The sequence below is a fragment of the Sebastes fasciatus genome, chromosome 13, assembly GCF_043250625.1.
Source record: "Sebastes fasciatus isolate fSebFas1 chromosome 13, fSebFas1.pri, whole genome shotgun sequence".
Lineage (NCBI taxonomy): Eukaryota > Metazoa > Chordata > Actinopteri > Perciformes > Sebastidae > Sebastes > Sebastes fasciatus.
The window spans coordinates 19,020,993-19,034,426 of NC_133807.1; the positions used below are offsets into that span (position 1 = coordinate 19,020,993).

Sequence of the window (13,434 nt, forward strand, 5' to 3'; positions counted from 1 at the left end):
ATTGACATTTGTATATTTATTACATGAGTAATTACAAAGTAATGAAACAGACACTTTGCTATTTACTGGCTCGCTGGCAATTCTTCTGCCTTTTCCCTCACCGAGGGTGAGGTATTGCCGTTTCTTTCCGGCTCTGCGGGCGAGCGTGCATGCAGAACGGCACCCCTCGTTCTCTCGTGGAGGGAGACGGGTGTCGGTCGGCATGTGTGCCGCAGAGCCGGTTGAAGATCTGCAAAGTTTCACTTTGGGGGCATTACGTGACCAAGCATTATCAATCCACTGGACTAGAGCGGCTTCATTCGTTTTTTATTCCGTCATGATATCACACAGCACAGGTATCCAGCCGGAAAGCAGGCGGTCTGTGAGGCAAAGTATCAACGGAGTAAAGTAAAAAATAGTTGTCAACTAATCGATTAATCTTTGCAGCTCTATTTTACATAGATGTTGTGTTCATATGTGCTGTAAGTGGGGAAAACCCTAAGCCTACCAGTCAGCCCATAACTTGTGTTACTGTATTTATTATTAGCAGAACTTAGGCTAATAGTGTAATTGTGAGATTAGAATAAATGTTGAATGTTTTTCATCTCCACAGTTGGCTCAGGGACAAGATGGAAGTTTCCGGCGGTTTGCGGTGTTGGAGTTTGCTTCGGCTGAGATGTCCGAGGAGGCACAGCGGCTCGCTGACGGCAGGCTGCTGGGCGGGACACACATCAGGGTGTCCTTCTGTGCCCCCGGCCCTCCTGGAAGAAGCATGTTGGCTGCTCTGATTGCTGCCCAAACCATGGTAATGACGTCAGACTGATATACTGCATTCACTGGGGGTGTAACGATACATGGATGGATATATCGATTCAATGATCCAATATCATTGATGAAAAGTGCAAACACCGATACATATTGTCATCTTCACCATACGCCTTTATTTTGAAATTCTTAACTGATTTAAAAAAAAAAAAAAAAATTTGCTCTTAAACATGAGAATTGTTTCACTTTATAGTGAACAACAGGAGGTTTATTTTTATTAAAAAGATTTTTTCATTTTAATTTAATTTAAAAGTCTGGAAGAGCCCAGTAATAAAATTGTCAAATCATGATTTAGTTGCTTTTTGTGAGTTGATATAAATGAAACTGACGATTGGATCTAAATCGTATCGTGGCAGACTTTGTGACATCAGCAAATATGGTATCGTTGTCCAAAGCATCTATGTAACATCATATCATGATGAAACTTGTGATTATTAAGTATTCACATGTGCAAAGCTACTATTCAGTTTGCCATTGCTCTTGTGCTAATTGCCTGACTTGTGGCGTCTCCCTTCAAGGCTGTGAATCGGGGTAAAGGTCTCCTCCCTGACCCCACAGCCATGCAGATACTTACAGGCCTCAACAACCCCGCCACCCTCAAGATGCTGCTCAACCCACTGTCACAGGGACCCAAACAAGGTGAGGACTAGCTCTTAATCAATGCCTTCAATTGAGGGTTTGTTCTGGTACTGCGGGTCCTGATGTCCTCTTTGTGTGCAGGCCTCCTCGGGGCCGCCCCCACGATGCCCCTGCTGGCCAACCACGCCCTCTCCGCCGCCCTGCTCCAGCTGCTCCTCCAGAACCAGGCCAAGGCCCAGCAGGTGCTGTTACCTCTCTGCCTTTTCTCTTACGTGTGCTTCCTTTGCGGCTCCGCCTGTTTTTAAATCATCCTCTCCTACTCATTCACCCTTTTTTTCCCCCCTCTACTCTCTGCTGTTTCCCTCTTCACCATTAGCACGCCTTTCTGGGGAATCATCTTCTGTGGGCTCAGGTGCTGCACAATAAAGAAACCCCTCTAGTGCCTTGTGTGAGTGATAATGGTGTTTGTGTTAATGGTGGTGAAGCTAGATGGTTCCTGGTCTTTTATGTGATTGGTGATAAAAAAAAAACTCAACGCCTGGGTGGGTAAGCTCTCGCTAGGAGACTTGTTTTTGTGTGGGGTGTACTTTTGAGTGGTGCTGAGTGATGTGGTAGGTGTACTTCATTGTGCACATAAAGTGTAAATACCCTCTCTGCAAGGACATAATTTCATAAGTGGTGAGTAAGCCTTGGTGCTCGTGCAGTGCAGCAGTTTTTCACCGCTCGAGTGACGCCATGTGACCCTCTCCTGACTCTGAACTCTGCTCTGTCCTCTGGCCTGCAGGCAGGACTCATCGGGGAGAATCCTCTGGCCGCTCTGCCCGTCCAGCAGGGAGTCCATCTGCTCGGAGACCTGCCCCAAGGTTTGGCATCCGCCGACTCCAGCCGTCGCTCCTTGAGCCACAAACTGCATGTTTTTGCTTTGCCTATGATGCTAAACATCTGTGGCCTCTTTGCCTGTTGATCATGGTTTCTCCTCTTCACGTTGGTCATGATAAGTCTTAATGTTGTGTAGGGAATTCACTGTGGGGACATTTTACAATTTGCAACAACACTGGTGTTACCGATTGCAATTCAGACGGGTTCAAAAAAATATTTGTCTCTCTCAGTTGACTATCGTTCATATTTTTTCTGAAATTCCATGGTGGTCCGGTGGAAGGGGAGGGACTTCGCCTCTCTATAACATTGGGTTTAAATCAAAAATATTACCAAATAGGCCATTTTGCTTTTTGCTTTCACAACAAATCCTCCGCCATCGTCTTGTCTGTCAACTCTCTCTCGCCCCCTGTGTGAAATCTGACTCCTGCTACTGTGAGATGAGACTCCGTACGGAGCAGCCACATTCAGTTTGTAGCATCAGTTGTCCGACTATGTATTGATAGCACGGCGCTATTACACAACAATAAAAAATGGGTTTTATTTCTATAAAAAAATTGTGGCAAGTAATGTGTAACACCGCCTACCGCAGCAAGCCTAATGTTGCGTTGTAGAATGCCATTTACGTGATTAGAAAAAACATATTTGATGCAACTCTGACTCAGATTTTGTGTGAAAAACATGAAAGTGAGGTATTCAAATGGATCTAAAGTTTACAATCATGCCTCTATCTAATTCCCCTAGGTGGTGTAGTCCCAGGTCTTGGTCTTCAGACGGATCCCCTGGCCCCCCTAAAGCAAATGCCACATGGTAGAGCTCTGGCAAGGGAGCAGGAGTCTCCCACAGCAGCGTGCAACTTCCCCCAGACTTCCTCTCCCACCCTGCAGGGCCTCTCCATGCCCCTGATGGGCGGCATGCTGGGGGCAGATGGCCTCACAGCACAAGGGGTGAGGTCCCACGTAATTTCCATAATGTTTTCTGCCTTTTTGTATTCTAGTCCATCTTTCTACCCAAGTGTAAATAGTAAAAAAATGAATCACCTTTTCCCTCCTGTCAGATATCCATCCTAGGAGATCCCCCCAAAGATATGAACCATCCCCAGAGTGCCTTCCTCTCTGTCAACAGTGTTTTTCCCTCAGGTGAGATGCGTTTGATTTTTCCTACTTGGCAGTCTGTTTTTGTTTGCTGCATCAACTCAAGTAAATATATTCCAGCCAGTGGCCAACCTCCGTGTCTGAAAATTGAAGCCAATGCTGAAGTGCCTTAAACTTGCATTCTCTCTGATAGCCAGCAGGGGGCGACTCCTCTGGTTGCAAAAAGAAGTCTGATTGTATAGAAGTCTATGAGAAAATGAGCCTACTTCTCACTTTTATTACCTCAGTAAACATTGTAAACATGAGTTTATGGTCTCAATCACTAGTTTCAAGTCTTCTTCAATACAGCATGATGTTCATTTAGTACATTATGGTCCCATTTAGAGTCAAATAGACATAAAGCAGGTGATGCTTTAGGGCGTGGCTAACTTGAGATTGACATGTCGCTACCACAACGTTGTCTGGTCTGGGAGTTGTCCGTGTTTTCATCTTTGAACTTGAACCCTTTCACAGTGCGTTTTCAGTTTCAACTTGTTATATACAGTCTGTCTGCCCCCCTCTACTCCAGGAGGAAGCTGCAGACCTCACCCCTATAGGAAGAGGCCTACTCTAAGCAATGTGTCCAACCAGCACATCCACCAGAGCATCCAGCCAAATTACAACCTGCGCTACCAGGACTCCTACAGCCCAGAATATCCTCCTCTACACCAGGTAACCAGCAGGTTTCCACTGCTTTGTCCATGGAAAGACTCCACATTGTTTGTTACATAAATAGGGTGGCTTTACTAGATGTCACGGTGACCTGATGAATTTACAGTGTAGTGCCTGGGTGGCTGCTGATAGCTGCTCATTCAGTAGTCTATATGATGTGATCTGGTTTGATGCCCATCTGGTGTTTTCTCCTCAGGATCCTCTGGCCCACTTGTATGAACAGCAGGAGAACCTGGATGCTGGAGCCTTGGCAGGATTCGGCCAGCAGGTAGTGTTTAGTCAGCTGTCTCAAGACTGTGTGAGCCTATTTTTTATTAGATTAGACCCACCCCATACCTCGCGGTGCTAAATTATTAAAGACCGTAGTATTGATGAGCTCTGACCTTATCGGTACTTTATGTTTTAATGTAATTTATTATCACGGTGCAGCATCGCCTCTGCTCTCTGTGTCGGCGCTGAGCTCCTCCAACTACACACAGAGCCAAGTCATTTCAAGAGTTGACGACAAATGCTTGTTACTGTAAGTGCCTTCGAGTAAATAGCCAAGACTTTATCAATACAAATGTTCAACAAGCATAAACATGATGTAAACATCTAGAAAAGCAACATTTCAATCCGCTCGGTCTCTCATTCACCGGAGCGACGCCGTCACCACATGCAAGTATTCCCAAGGGCCTATTTTTCAGGGTACGACGGCTGCACCATCGAGACGCTGCAGTGCGCACTGCATGTCGTGTGACGAGAAACAACCAATCGCAGCCGGCAGATATCTTTTCTTCTGTAAATATCAGTCTCTCAAATATCGTGGTCTGTCCCACGGACTATTTTACACAACATCCGCTTGAAAGGTCAGCCAAACTGGCTCTAGCAGTAATGATACTGTGCGGGATTGACGGTGCTGTAAATCCATTTATCTTTGTTTAGTCAGTGAGGCTTGCCGCTAAATTACCGCAACGTCATCATCATCGTCATTAGAGCAGTAGATCTAGAATAAAAATCCAATGTGGATCTTTAAGTAATAAGTTTGAGACTTCCTGCCCGATAGTAACCCAGTTTGTCTCCGCAGCTCTCTCATCACCCCGACTACAGTGAGTGTTTTCCTCACTACAGTTTCCCTCCCAGTGAACCCATGTCCTCATACTTCAGCTCAGGGCCGGAGGCCTCCAGTGACGAGAACCTCCCTACCCCCCATCTCAACAGGGTAAGCCTAAAGATTTGGACTTTCTTTTTTCTTTTTTTTTAAATAACCTTTGGTTTGGTTTCAAACTATGAGGTTACAGTAGATTAGGCTCTAAGAATAAACCCGTGTTCAATAATTAATGTTGTGCTGTGAGTGCAGTAGAAGAATTTGAGGTCACTGACGGTTGTTTGTTTGTCCTCAGGCTGTGGGAATGCCTCCTGTGAGCCACACCACCAGCTACCCCCAAGGCCTGGGAAATGCTGCCAAGGTAATCTAGACACTTTTTTGTCTTTGCCATTTAGATTTTTGAGTCTTAACTTTTTGTATAACTTTTTTACTAGGGCTGTCAGTTGACTCAAATATTTAATCTCATGATTGTCCATAGTTAATCGCAATTAATTGCATGTTTTTTATTAGTTCAAAATGTACCTTAAAGGGAGATTTGTCAAGTATTTAATACTCTTATCAACATGGGAGTGGGCAAATATGCTTGCTTTATGCAAAGGTATGTATATAGTTATTAATGGAAACCAAATAACAACACAAAACAATGACCTTAAAATGAATCTGCATTAACACGGTATTATTGTGTTAACTTTGACAGCCCTATTTTTTTCATTTTAGACCAAGCTTCTCTTTATTGATTTATTTTAAAAAAAAAATTTTTACCAATTCTCGTAGACTCCCATTGGTAGCCACAAGCGTGTGTCCTCCCGGCTGATCCCGTCTCCGGAGCCGAGCCCCGAGGGCGGCTACGTGGGCCAGCACTCCCAGGGCCTCGGTGGCCATTACGCAGACTCCTACCTGAAGCGAAAGCGTATTTTCTAACTGCAGCTGGACGCTTCTCGCTGTAGGAGTAGCTATTCAACAGCCAGGACACAATGGCATCTCCTCTGGTCTCTTCCAATGAACTGTATGGATTTGTGTGCTCCTGGTAGTGACCCCTGGAGGGCACCATCGGGGAGCGCAGCCTGTTGCTATCTGGACAGTTAGTCACTTCTTGGGAATTCTTGGTGCTTGTATTTTTTTTCTGTTGTGTGTGTGTGTGTATATATGATTTTAGTGTGTTGGTAAATTAAGTTTTTACTTTTTTTTTTTTTTTTTTAATTTGATTTTAATTTCCTGTTGAAAAACTTGTACAGTGAGAAAAAATGGTTATTTTGCAAAAATGAAGCATTTTTTAAAAAATTATTATTCCTGTGTTGAGTGGTGTATCAGCAGATAGTTTGGCCAGTTTTCAATGGTAGCTGCTTTATATTATGTTTGACATCCCACTGAAGTGATGCTGTCCACAAATTCAAGCAAAGGGACTTGCATAGTATTAAAAACAAGCTTTACTTCAAAGGCTATACTTTTTTAAATAGCCTTCCTGATTCAATGTAAAAAGTTCGCTGTTTTGGTGTTTTTGTTTCCCCTCCTTCCACTGGGTTCTATATTTTGCTCTTATTTCTGGATTCAGGCCTCCTCATTGGTTAACATGCAGCTTTCCATCCACCAATGACAGCTGCGTGTACCTGCCTGTGTATTACGACGGTGAAGCTTTTTTACCGTTCGGGCATATTTTCTTAACTTTTCCACGTGGTTTGTCTTTTGATCCACACCCTCCAACTTGTCTGTTCTCTACACCGGTTGGTTGAGTGATGCACTTGGAGGTCACGATCCTAATCTGTTCTCACCTCGTCGATAAGACGCCATTTTCAAGTCTCCTCTCACTCACATGTCCAGGAGTTGAGTATTTTCTGTGTGTTTTATGTGAGTTCTGTTTTGCTAAGTTTAAATTTTGAATGTGTTAAAGCCCCAACACCACACCTGGATGGCTGAGTTGGGTAGGTGGGTGGGGCGAGTCTGGCAGGTGATTGGTCGGTGACATGATTGTCCTTGTTTTTCTTCTTTTTTTTTTCTTTTTATCTGGTTGACAGTTTGATTGTGAAAACCCATTACCTCTGACTTCTGCTAGGAAATGCAGCTACACTTGAGCCTTAACAGTGTTTTCTGTGACATCATCCTGCCCTGTGTTGGCTTCCACCTACATTTACCATTTCTGTGTTTATTTGCTGTGTAAATAGTTAAGCTTGATCATAGTCCAACACTTTGTTTTCTTTAATCATACCTGCCTCTGGTCTGGTTGGTGTTTTGAATGAATTATTTGCTGCTCAGTGTTTTTGTTGTTTTGCCTGTATGCTTGGACAGCTGATGTGGTGCCGCAGCAGACCGCTCATGTTGTGTATGGACCAAGAGATGCAGCCGTACTGTATGATGGATTTATTCATTTTCAACTGCCATCTTCTCATCTGTACCGCCATGGTTGTCTCTGTATGTGTGTGTGATGTGAGCAAGTAAATGTTATTTAAACTCATGTGGTTGTCAAATCGTCATTTTAAAAAACTTCCAGCTTTAGATTTCTGATATCTGTGTTTGACATTTTTGGGTTCATCTTTCTGTGTTTTACCCAAAACGGTTAACCTGTTTCTTGGGGAATGCCCCTTGTGTTAGGTTCAACACTTTACAAGAGTTCATCATTTGTGCCTAAAGCACATCTGCTTAATTTGGGACTGGTTCCCAAATTAATTTTAGAGCCAAGCTGAGTGACCATTAACAGATTTGCATACTTTGATTTAAATTTCTGCCTTGAAACCCAGAAGGCAAAAAGAGATGCCTCTGATTATTTTTCTGTTGAATGTAAAAACTTATCAAAGACTTAAAGGTGCTATATTCAGAGCATTAATATAACCAACTATTTGCTATGTAAAGATATAGAGGAGTAATGTCTACCTGAGCAGCTCCTGTTATCATATGAAACTAGAAAACCTAAGGAATCAGTTGGTATCAACCATGTCATACTAGCTTATCGGGAAGGAGGCTAAATAACGCTTCAAATTTGCGCTAACTTTTGGCGAGGAAAAACTGGCATGGCCATTTTCGAAGTGATCCGTTGACCTCTGACCTCCAGATATGTGAATGAAAATGGGTACCCACGAATCTCCCCTTTACAGACATGCCCACTTTATGATTATCAAATGCAGTCATAGTCAAGTCAGCACACTGACACACTGACAGCTGTTGTTGCCTGTTGGGCAGTTTGCCATGTTATGATTTGAGCATATTTTTTATGCTAAATGTAATATCTGAGGGTTTCTGGATAATATGTGTCATTGTTTTATGTTAACTGATTTCCATTTGCATAAAGCGAGCATATTTGCCCACTCCGATGTTAAGAGTATTGAATACTTGACAAATCTCCCTTTTAAGGTACATTTTGAACAGATAAATGTGGGATTATTGTGCGAATAATAGCAATTAACTATGGACAATCATGCGATTAAGTGCAAGTAAATATCTTAATCGATTGACAGCCTTAGTTAAAATCTCTTAAACTTGTGTTAACCACAGACCTTATTTCAGGCATCTAACTAAAAACCAACAATTGTCATTGGTTTGTGTTAATTGATTTTCAATAATAATCTTTTTATCATCTTTCAGTATGGAATACTTTGAGTCAAACCTTTCCTGCTCGCATGAAAGTGACAAAAACATTTTGACTGCTACAACCCTAAATTGTAATGCACTACAAATGTTATACCAACTGTTTTAATGTGCTTTTGAGCGACATGAAGAGGGACACCATAGTGATCATATCACATTTTAGCCTGATTATAAAAGTAATGAACCAGAGCTGATGTGCCTCTTCTCAATCAGCAATGACTGCATGCACAGCCAGCTGATGTTTTGCTTTATTGGACTGGCAACCGACCATAAAACTAATGTTTCTGCACACTTGCAGACGGGTCTTAAAGGAACAGGTGGCGGCAGAAAGAAAGCATGAAGTAAACCAAAGGGAGGATGCATCAAAACTGCTTGTAAACGGCAAGGTCTCTTCTTTTGTTGCCCAATTTGGATTAAGCTGGAGGCTTATAGCTTCGCCAACAGCTGTATTAGTGTTTCATGATGCACATGACTATTAATTAATAACTAGGGTTGTGAATCGATTATGTAATCGTGATTAATTGCACAGTTATCTGTTCAAAATCTACCTTAAAGGCAGATTTGTCAAGTATTTAATATTCTTATCAACAAAGGAGTGGGCTAGTATGCTTGCTTTATGCAAAAGTATGTATATATTTATTATTGGAAATCAGTTAACAACAAAAAAACAATAACAAATATTGTCCAGAAACCCTCACAGGTACTGCATTTAGCATAAAAAATATGTTCAAATCATAACATGGCAAACTCAAACCCAATATGCAACAGCAGCTGTCAGTGTGTCAGTGTGCTGACTTGACTATGACTTGCCCCAAACTGCATGTGATTATCATAAAGTAGACATGTTTGTAAAGGGGAGACTCGTGGGTACCCATAGAACCCATTTTCATTCACATATCTTGAGGTCAGAGGTCAAGGGACCCCTTTGAAAATGGTCATAACAGTTTTTCCTCGCCAAAAGTTAGCGTAAGTTTGGAGCTCAAGCTCATATGACATTGTTGGTACCAATGGATTCCTTAGGTTTTTCTAGTTTCATATGATGCCAGTATACCTGTAGCTACCAGTAGCTTTAAAGCAGCCCTATTAATAACCTAATAGCCTTTGACTTTTCCTGTGTACTTCAGTTACAACATGTTATCAGGTTGACTCTAGTATCAGAGCCGAATTGCTGTGAATAAACCTGTATGAATGTTAAACAAGTTATTACTGAGAGGATGATTTGTGCTCTCTGAATGAGTAATTTAACAACAACAATCTCAGTCAGTTATCAGCTATGAAGGCTGATAACCGGCTGCTCAAGAAATAAAAACAACCCGAGGAATGTGTCGAACTGAGAAGTAAATGGAAATACATTTCCCTTCTGATAAGATGTTTATAGAGAATGATGACATACAGATTTAATTAAAAAATCAAACTAAAGAATGAGCTGAAATTCCAGTTATATTGTTCAAGGTCCAGTATTTCCTATTGAGCAGACCCTTGAGGTAATTGCAGGTCAATTTAAGCTTGAAGTCGTCTGTGCCCTTTGCGTTACCGTCCCTCACCCTTCAGACTGAGGTCCCGCGGGGCAAGAGGCGGTGAGGAGAGCTCCTCTTCCTCTCAGCAGCCATCACGGTGAAAGGTTTTAATTAACTGTTGTTCTTGTGGACCCGCCGAGCCTGGAGCTGATGGAGCTTTCCCCCTGATGGCCTCAACTCGTAAAACTCCTTTTTTAAACACAGATATTGTTTGTGACATTTCAAGAAATACGTCTAAATTCTCCTGTTTCTTATCATCAATCTGTAAAGGGACAATGGAAATGAGAACACTGTGAAGAAATGATGAGGTTGTTTTTCAGACCTGCTGGCATTATATTAATGGCTTTCTCCCAGCCGCTGGGGTTATTTCTGTAATATCTGTCTGTGATGCTTCAGGCACCCTTGAATTATGTTCTCATACCTGCAGCCAGTCTACCCAGAGTTCTCAGAGGGATCCACCGAGGCTCGGTGGACGCTGTGTGTCAGACACATTTAGATTTCTGCCTTTCATATTTCCACCCACACAGTCACCCTGCACAGTAGCTGGCGAACGCTGCTAAAACCTGCAGATTCTCCCAAATGCAGAGAGGAAGGAGGAAGATCACTGCGGCAGCGTTTCATCACCAATTACAAAACACACAAATGAAGGGAAAAGTTATATTTCTCGTGCCTTTGTGTGTAACTGCTCCCTCTCACTTTATTGTCCGTGTGTGTTGAATAGGAATGGGTGTATTTAAATATTCACTGTCATGTAAAACACACACTAAATTCACATGGTTTATTACGGCTTTATTTCAGTATACGAGCAACAAAGAGTAACCAAATAGGGTATGTCACCGGAGCTGTTTATAGCAGGATTAGTCATAGAAAACAGCCCACTCCCCCCTGTGATGAACAGTCTATAAAATACAACATCTTGATGGACCAGGAGAAAGCTACAAGTCTGAAGAGGCTCGCTGCTCCTGCTTTTACACCCAAACAAGATTATATTATAGTAGGGATTTAAATTACAACCCTGATCCCCCTGAAATAAGCTTGGGTATTGTTACACTCTTCATTTTCATCTGTTCCAGTCAATCCTCTGTGTAATTGTATATCACTGTGTACTGAGGCACTACAAAATAAGATAAGCAATGTTTCCCAGCACGGCGTTATTGTTCTGATGCACAGAAACAACACCTGGTTTCTGAAATGAAGAGAAAAACAAGCACACAGTCAGGCTCAGTTTTGGGCTTGTCTTGGAGAAACTGACTGTAGCAGTGAGATGAACCTGGTTTTGCAGGAGAGTTTCATTTAAAGCAAAGCACTATCGAGGTGATAAAGAGTCTTGAAATCTTTCCACCACACAGCCAAAAAAACTAATCTCTTCAAGAAGCATCTCTTGTCCTCCTCTCCTCTGTTGAATCATATCTCCTGTCCCATATCGTCCTCCTTAACATTAAACACTTTTATCTAGAAGCGCAGCTCCCATTCCTCTTATTTCCTTTGCTGCCACTTGTTTTTTACACGATCACTACAGAAATACGAGATATTTTATAATATACAGTGTATTATATTCTTTATCGCTGACCAGGGCTTTCTCTATTTTTCTCTCTAAGAAGTTTATTTTTCGTGGAACTCTTTGTATATGGCTTGAAGTATGGAGACACAGGAGTGCCATAAAAAAAGAATAAATCTGTAAAAGAAATATAAAGAGGAATAAATAAAAGAAAAAATAAATAAATGTGAAAATGTAAAGACAAATAATAAAATATAAACAAATAATTCTAAGCATTTATTTATGTGTATATTTATTTATGTATTTATGTAAAATAGAGTATTTCATATGCAAAAATTTAATAAATAAATAAATTATGTATATATATATATACTGTATATAAAATGAACAAATACATCTGAAAATAAATGGAAATGCTTATAAATATTTTTAAATTTTTTAATATTTTGTTATCTGTATATCTTTCCACATATATTTGTTATTTTATTTATTTGTCTTTATATTTTATACATTTATTTATGTACTTATTTATTCTTTTATATACTCCTCTTTATATTTCCACATTTATTTTCTTATTATTTTAGAGATTTATTCTTTTTTATGGCACTTATTTTATGGAATAAATCTGTAAAAGAATAAGAAAATGATATGTGGAAATATAAAAAGGAATAAATACAAGAATATAAAAATACATGTGGAAGACAAATAATAAAATATAAAAGAATAATTATAAGCATTTTTATTTATTTTCACACTTATCTGATGATTTATTTCAGTTATTTATTTTTGTATTTTAAAACATAATAATATTAATAATTTATATATTATTTTCTTTTTTTGCAAATAAATTACTAATTAAAAAAAAAAAAGTGAAATAGAATTTATGCATGCTGGAATTAACTACTCAGCCTGCACAGCTTTGCCCTTCATGAAATAGCAAAAGCAATAGGGAGAAGTATAGGGATAAAACTAAATAAATTACATTATATAAAATCAAATAAATAGTTTTTTTGTGAATATACAGGAAAAAATATAGTAATTTATATGCAATATTAAATAAATATATACATTTTAAAAATGTAAATAAATATATACAGAAATAAATGTGAAAATAAAAGAAATGCTTATAATTATAAGTTAATAGTCTTTATATTTCCACATATATTTATTATTTTATCTATTCCTCTTTATATTTCCACATTTATTTTCTTATTCTTTTACAGATTTATTCTTTTTTTATGATGTGAATGTAAAAACTGACTTAACAACAAAACAGATTTTATACTTTCCTATTTAAAAAACTGTCTTTCTTTAAAGACACAATATGTGATCCAAATGTAAACCAAACCTGCCATCACTCCCAACTTGATTGACAGGTCTTTTAATACAATGACTGACACAAGATGATGATTAAATGCAAGTTTTACTAATGTGTTCTTATGCTGTTAAAGTTTTTTTGTGGCCAGTTGTAAAACATAAACTATGCTTTTCATTTATAATTCAAATTCTTCAATTAGATATTTCAACATGCATAATTAATGTGGTTCTAGACATGACTGATGTTGTTTTTCCTGGTAGTCTGTAAAGTTTCATCATTAATATATCTCACACCAGTGACCATGAAAGTGCATTTGCAGGAGCGCAAGAGCAACCTTGTGGTCATCCTGACACTTGACTCTCATCTGCAGTTTC

The 13,434-nt window shown here is 39.9% G+C and overlaps 1 protein-coding gene across 7 annotated transcripts in view; it reads left to right on the forward strand.

Annotated features, from left to right (window-relative positions):
- Nucleotides 1-10,926, forward strand: part of raver1 (ribonucleoprotein, PTB-binding 1) — a 21,354-nt gene extending 10,428 nt beyond the window's left edge. For 2 of the 7 annotated variants that reach the window (XM_074657397.1, XM_074657396.1), the window contains 11 exons: nucleotides 593-784; nucleotides 1,323-1,443; nucleotides 1,525-1,625; nucleotides 2,168-2,246; nucleotides 3,004-3,206; nucleotides 3,317-3,398; nucleotides 3,922-4,064; nucleotides 4,261-4,332; nucleotides 5,131-5,265; nucleotides 5,447-5,512; nucleotides 5,926-7,600. In XM_074657397.1, the coding sequence (XP_074513498.1) occupies nucleotides 593-784; nucleotides 1,323-1,443; nucleotides 1,525-1,625; nucleotides 2,168-2,246; nucleotides 3,004-3,206; nucleotides 3,317-3,398; nucleotides 3,922-4,064; nucleotides 4,261-4,332; nucleotides 5,131-5,265; nucleotides 5,447-5,512; nucleotides 5,926-6,072 (1,341 nt within the window). In that variant the 3' untranslated portion in view covers nucleotides 6,073-7,600. Of the gene's footprint in view, nucleotides 1-592; nucleotides 785-1,322; nucleotides 1,444-1,524; nucleotides 1,626-1,759; nucleotides 1,832-2,167; nucleotides 2,247-3,003; nucleotides 3,207-3,316; nucleotides 3,399-3,897; nucleotides 4,065-4,260; nucleotides 4,333-5,130; nucleotides 5,266-5,446; nucleotides 5,513-5,925; nucleotides 7,601-8,724; nucleotides 8,879-9,025; nucleotides 9,099-10,771 lie in introns of those variants that run through there. The other 5 variants (XM_074657399.1, XM_074657400.1, XM_074657398.1 and 2 more) reach the window with 5 other exon arrangements.
- Nucleotides 10,927-13,434: the final 2,508 nt, after the last annotated feature.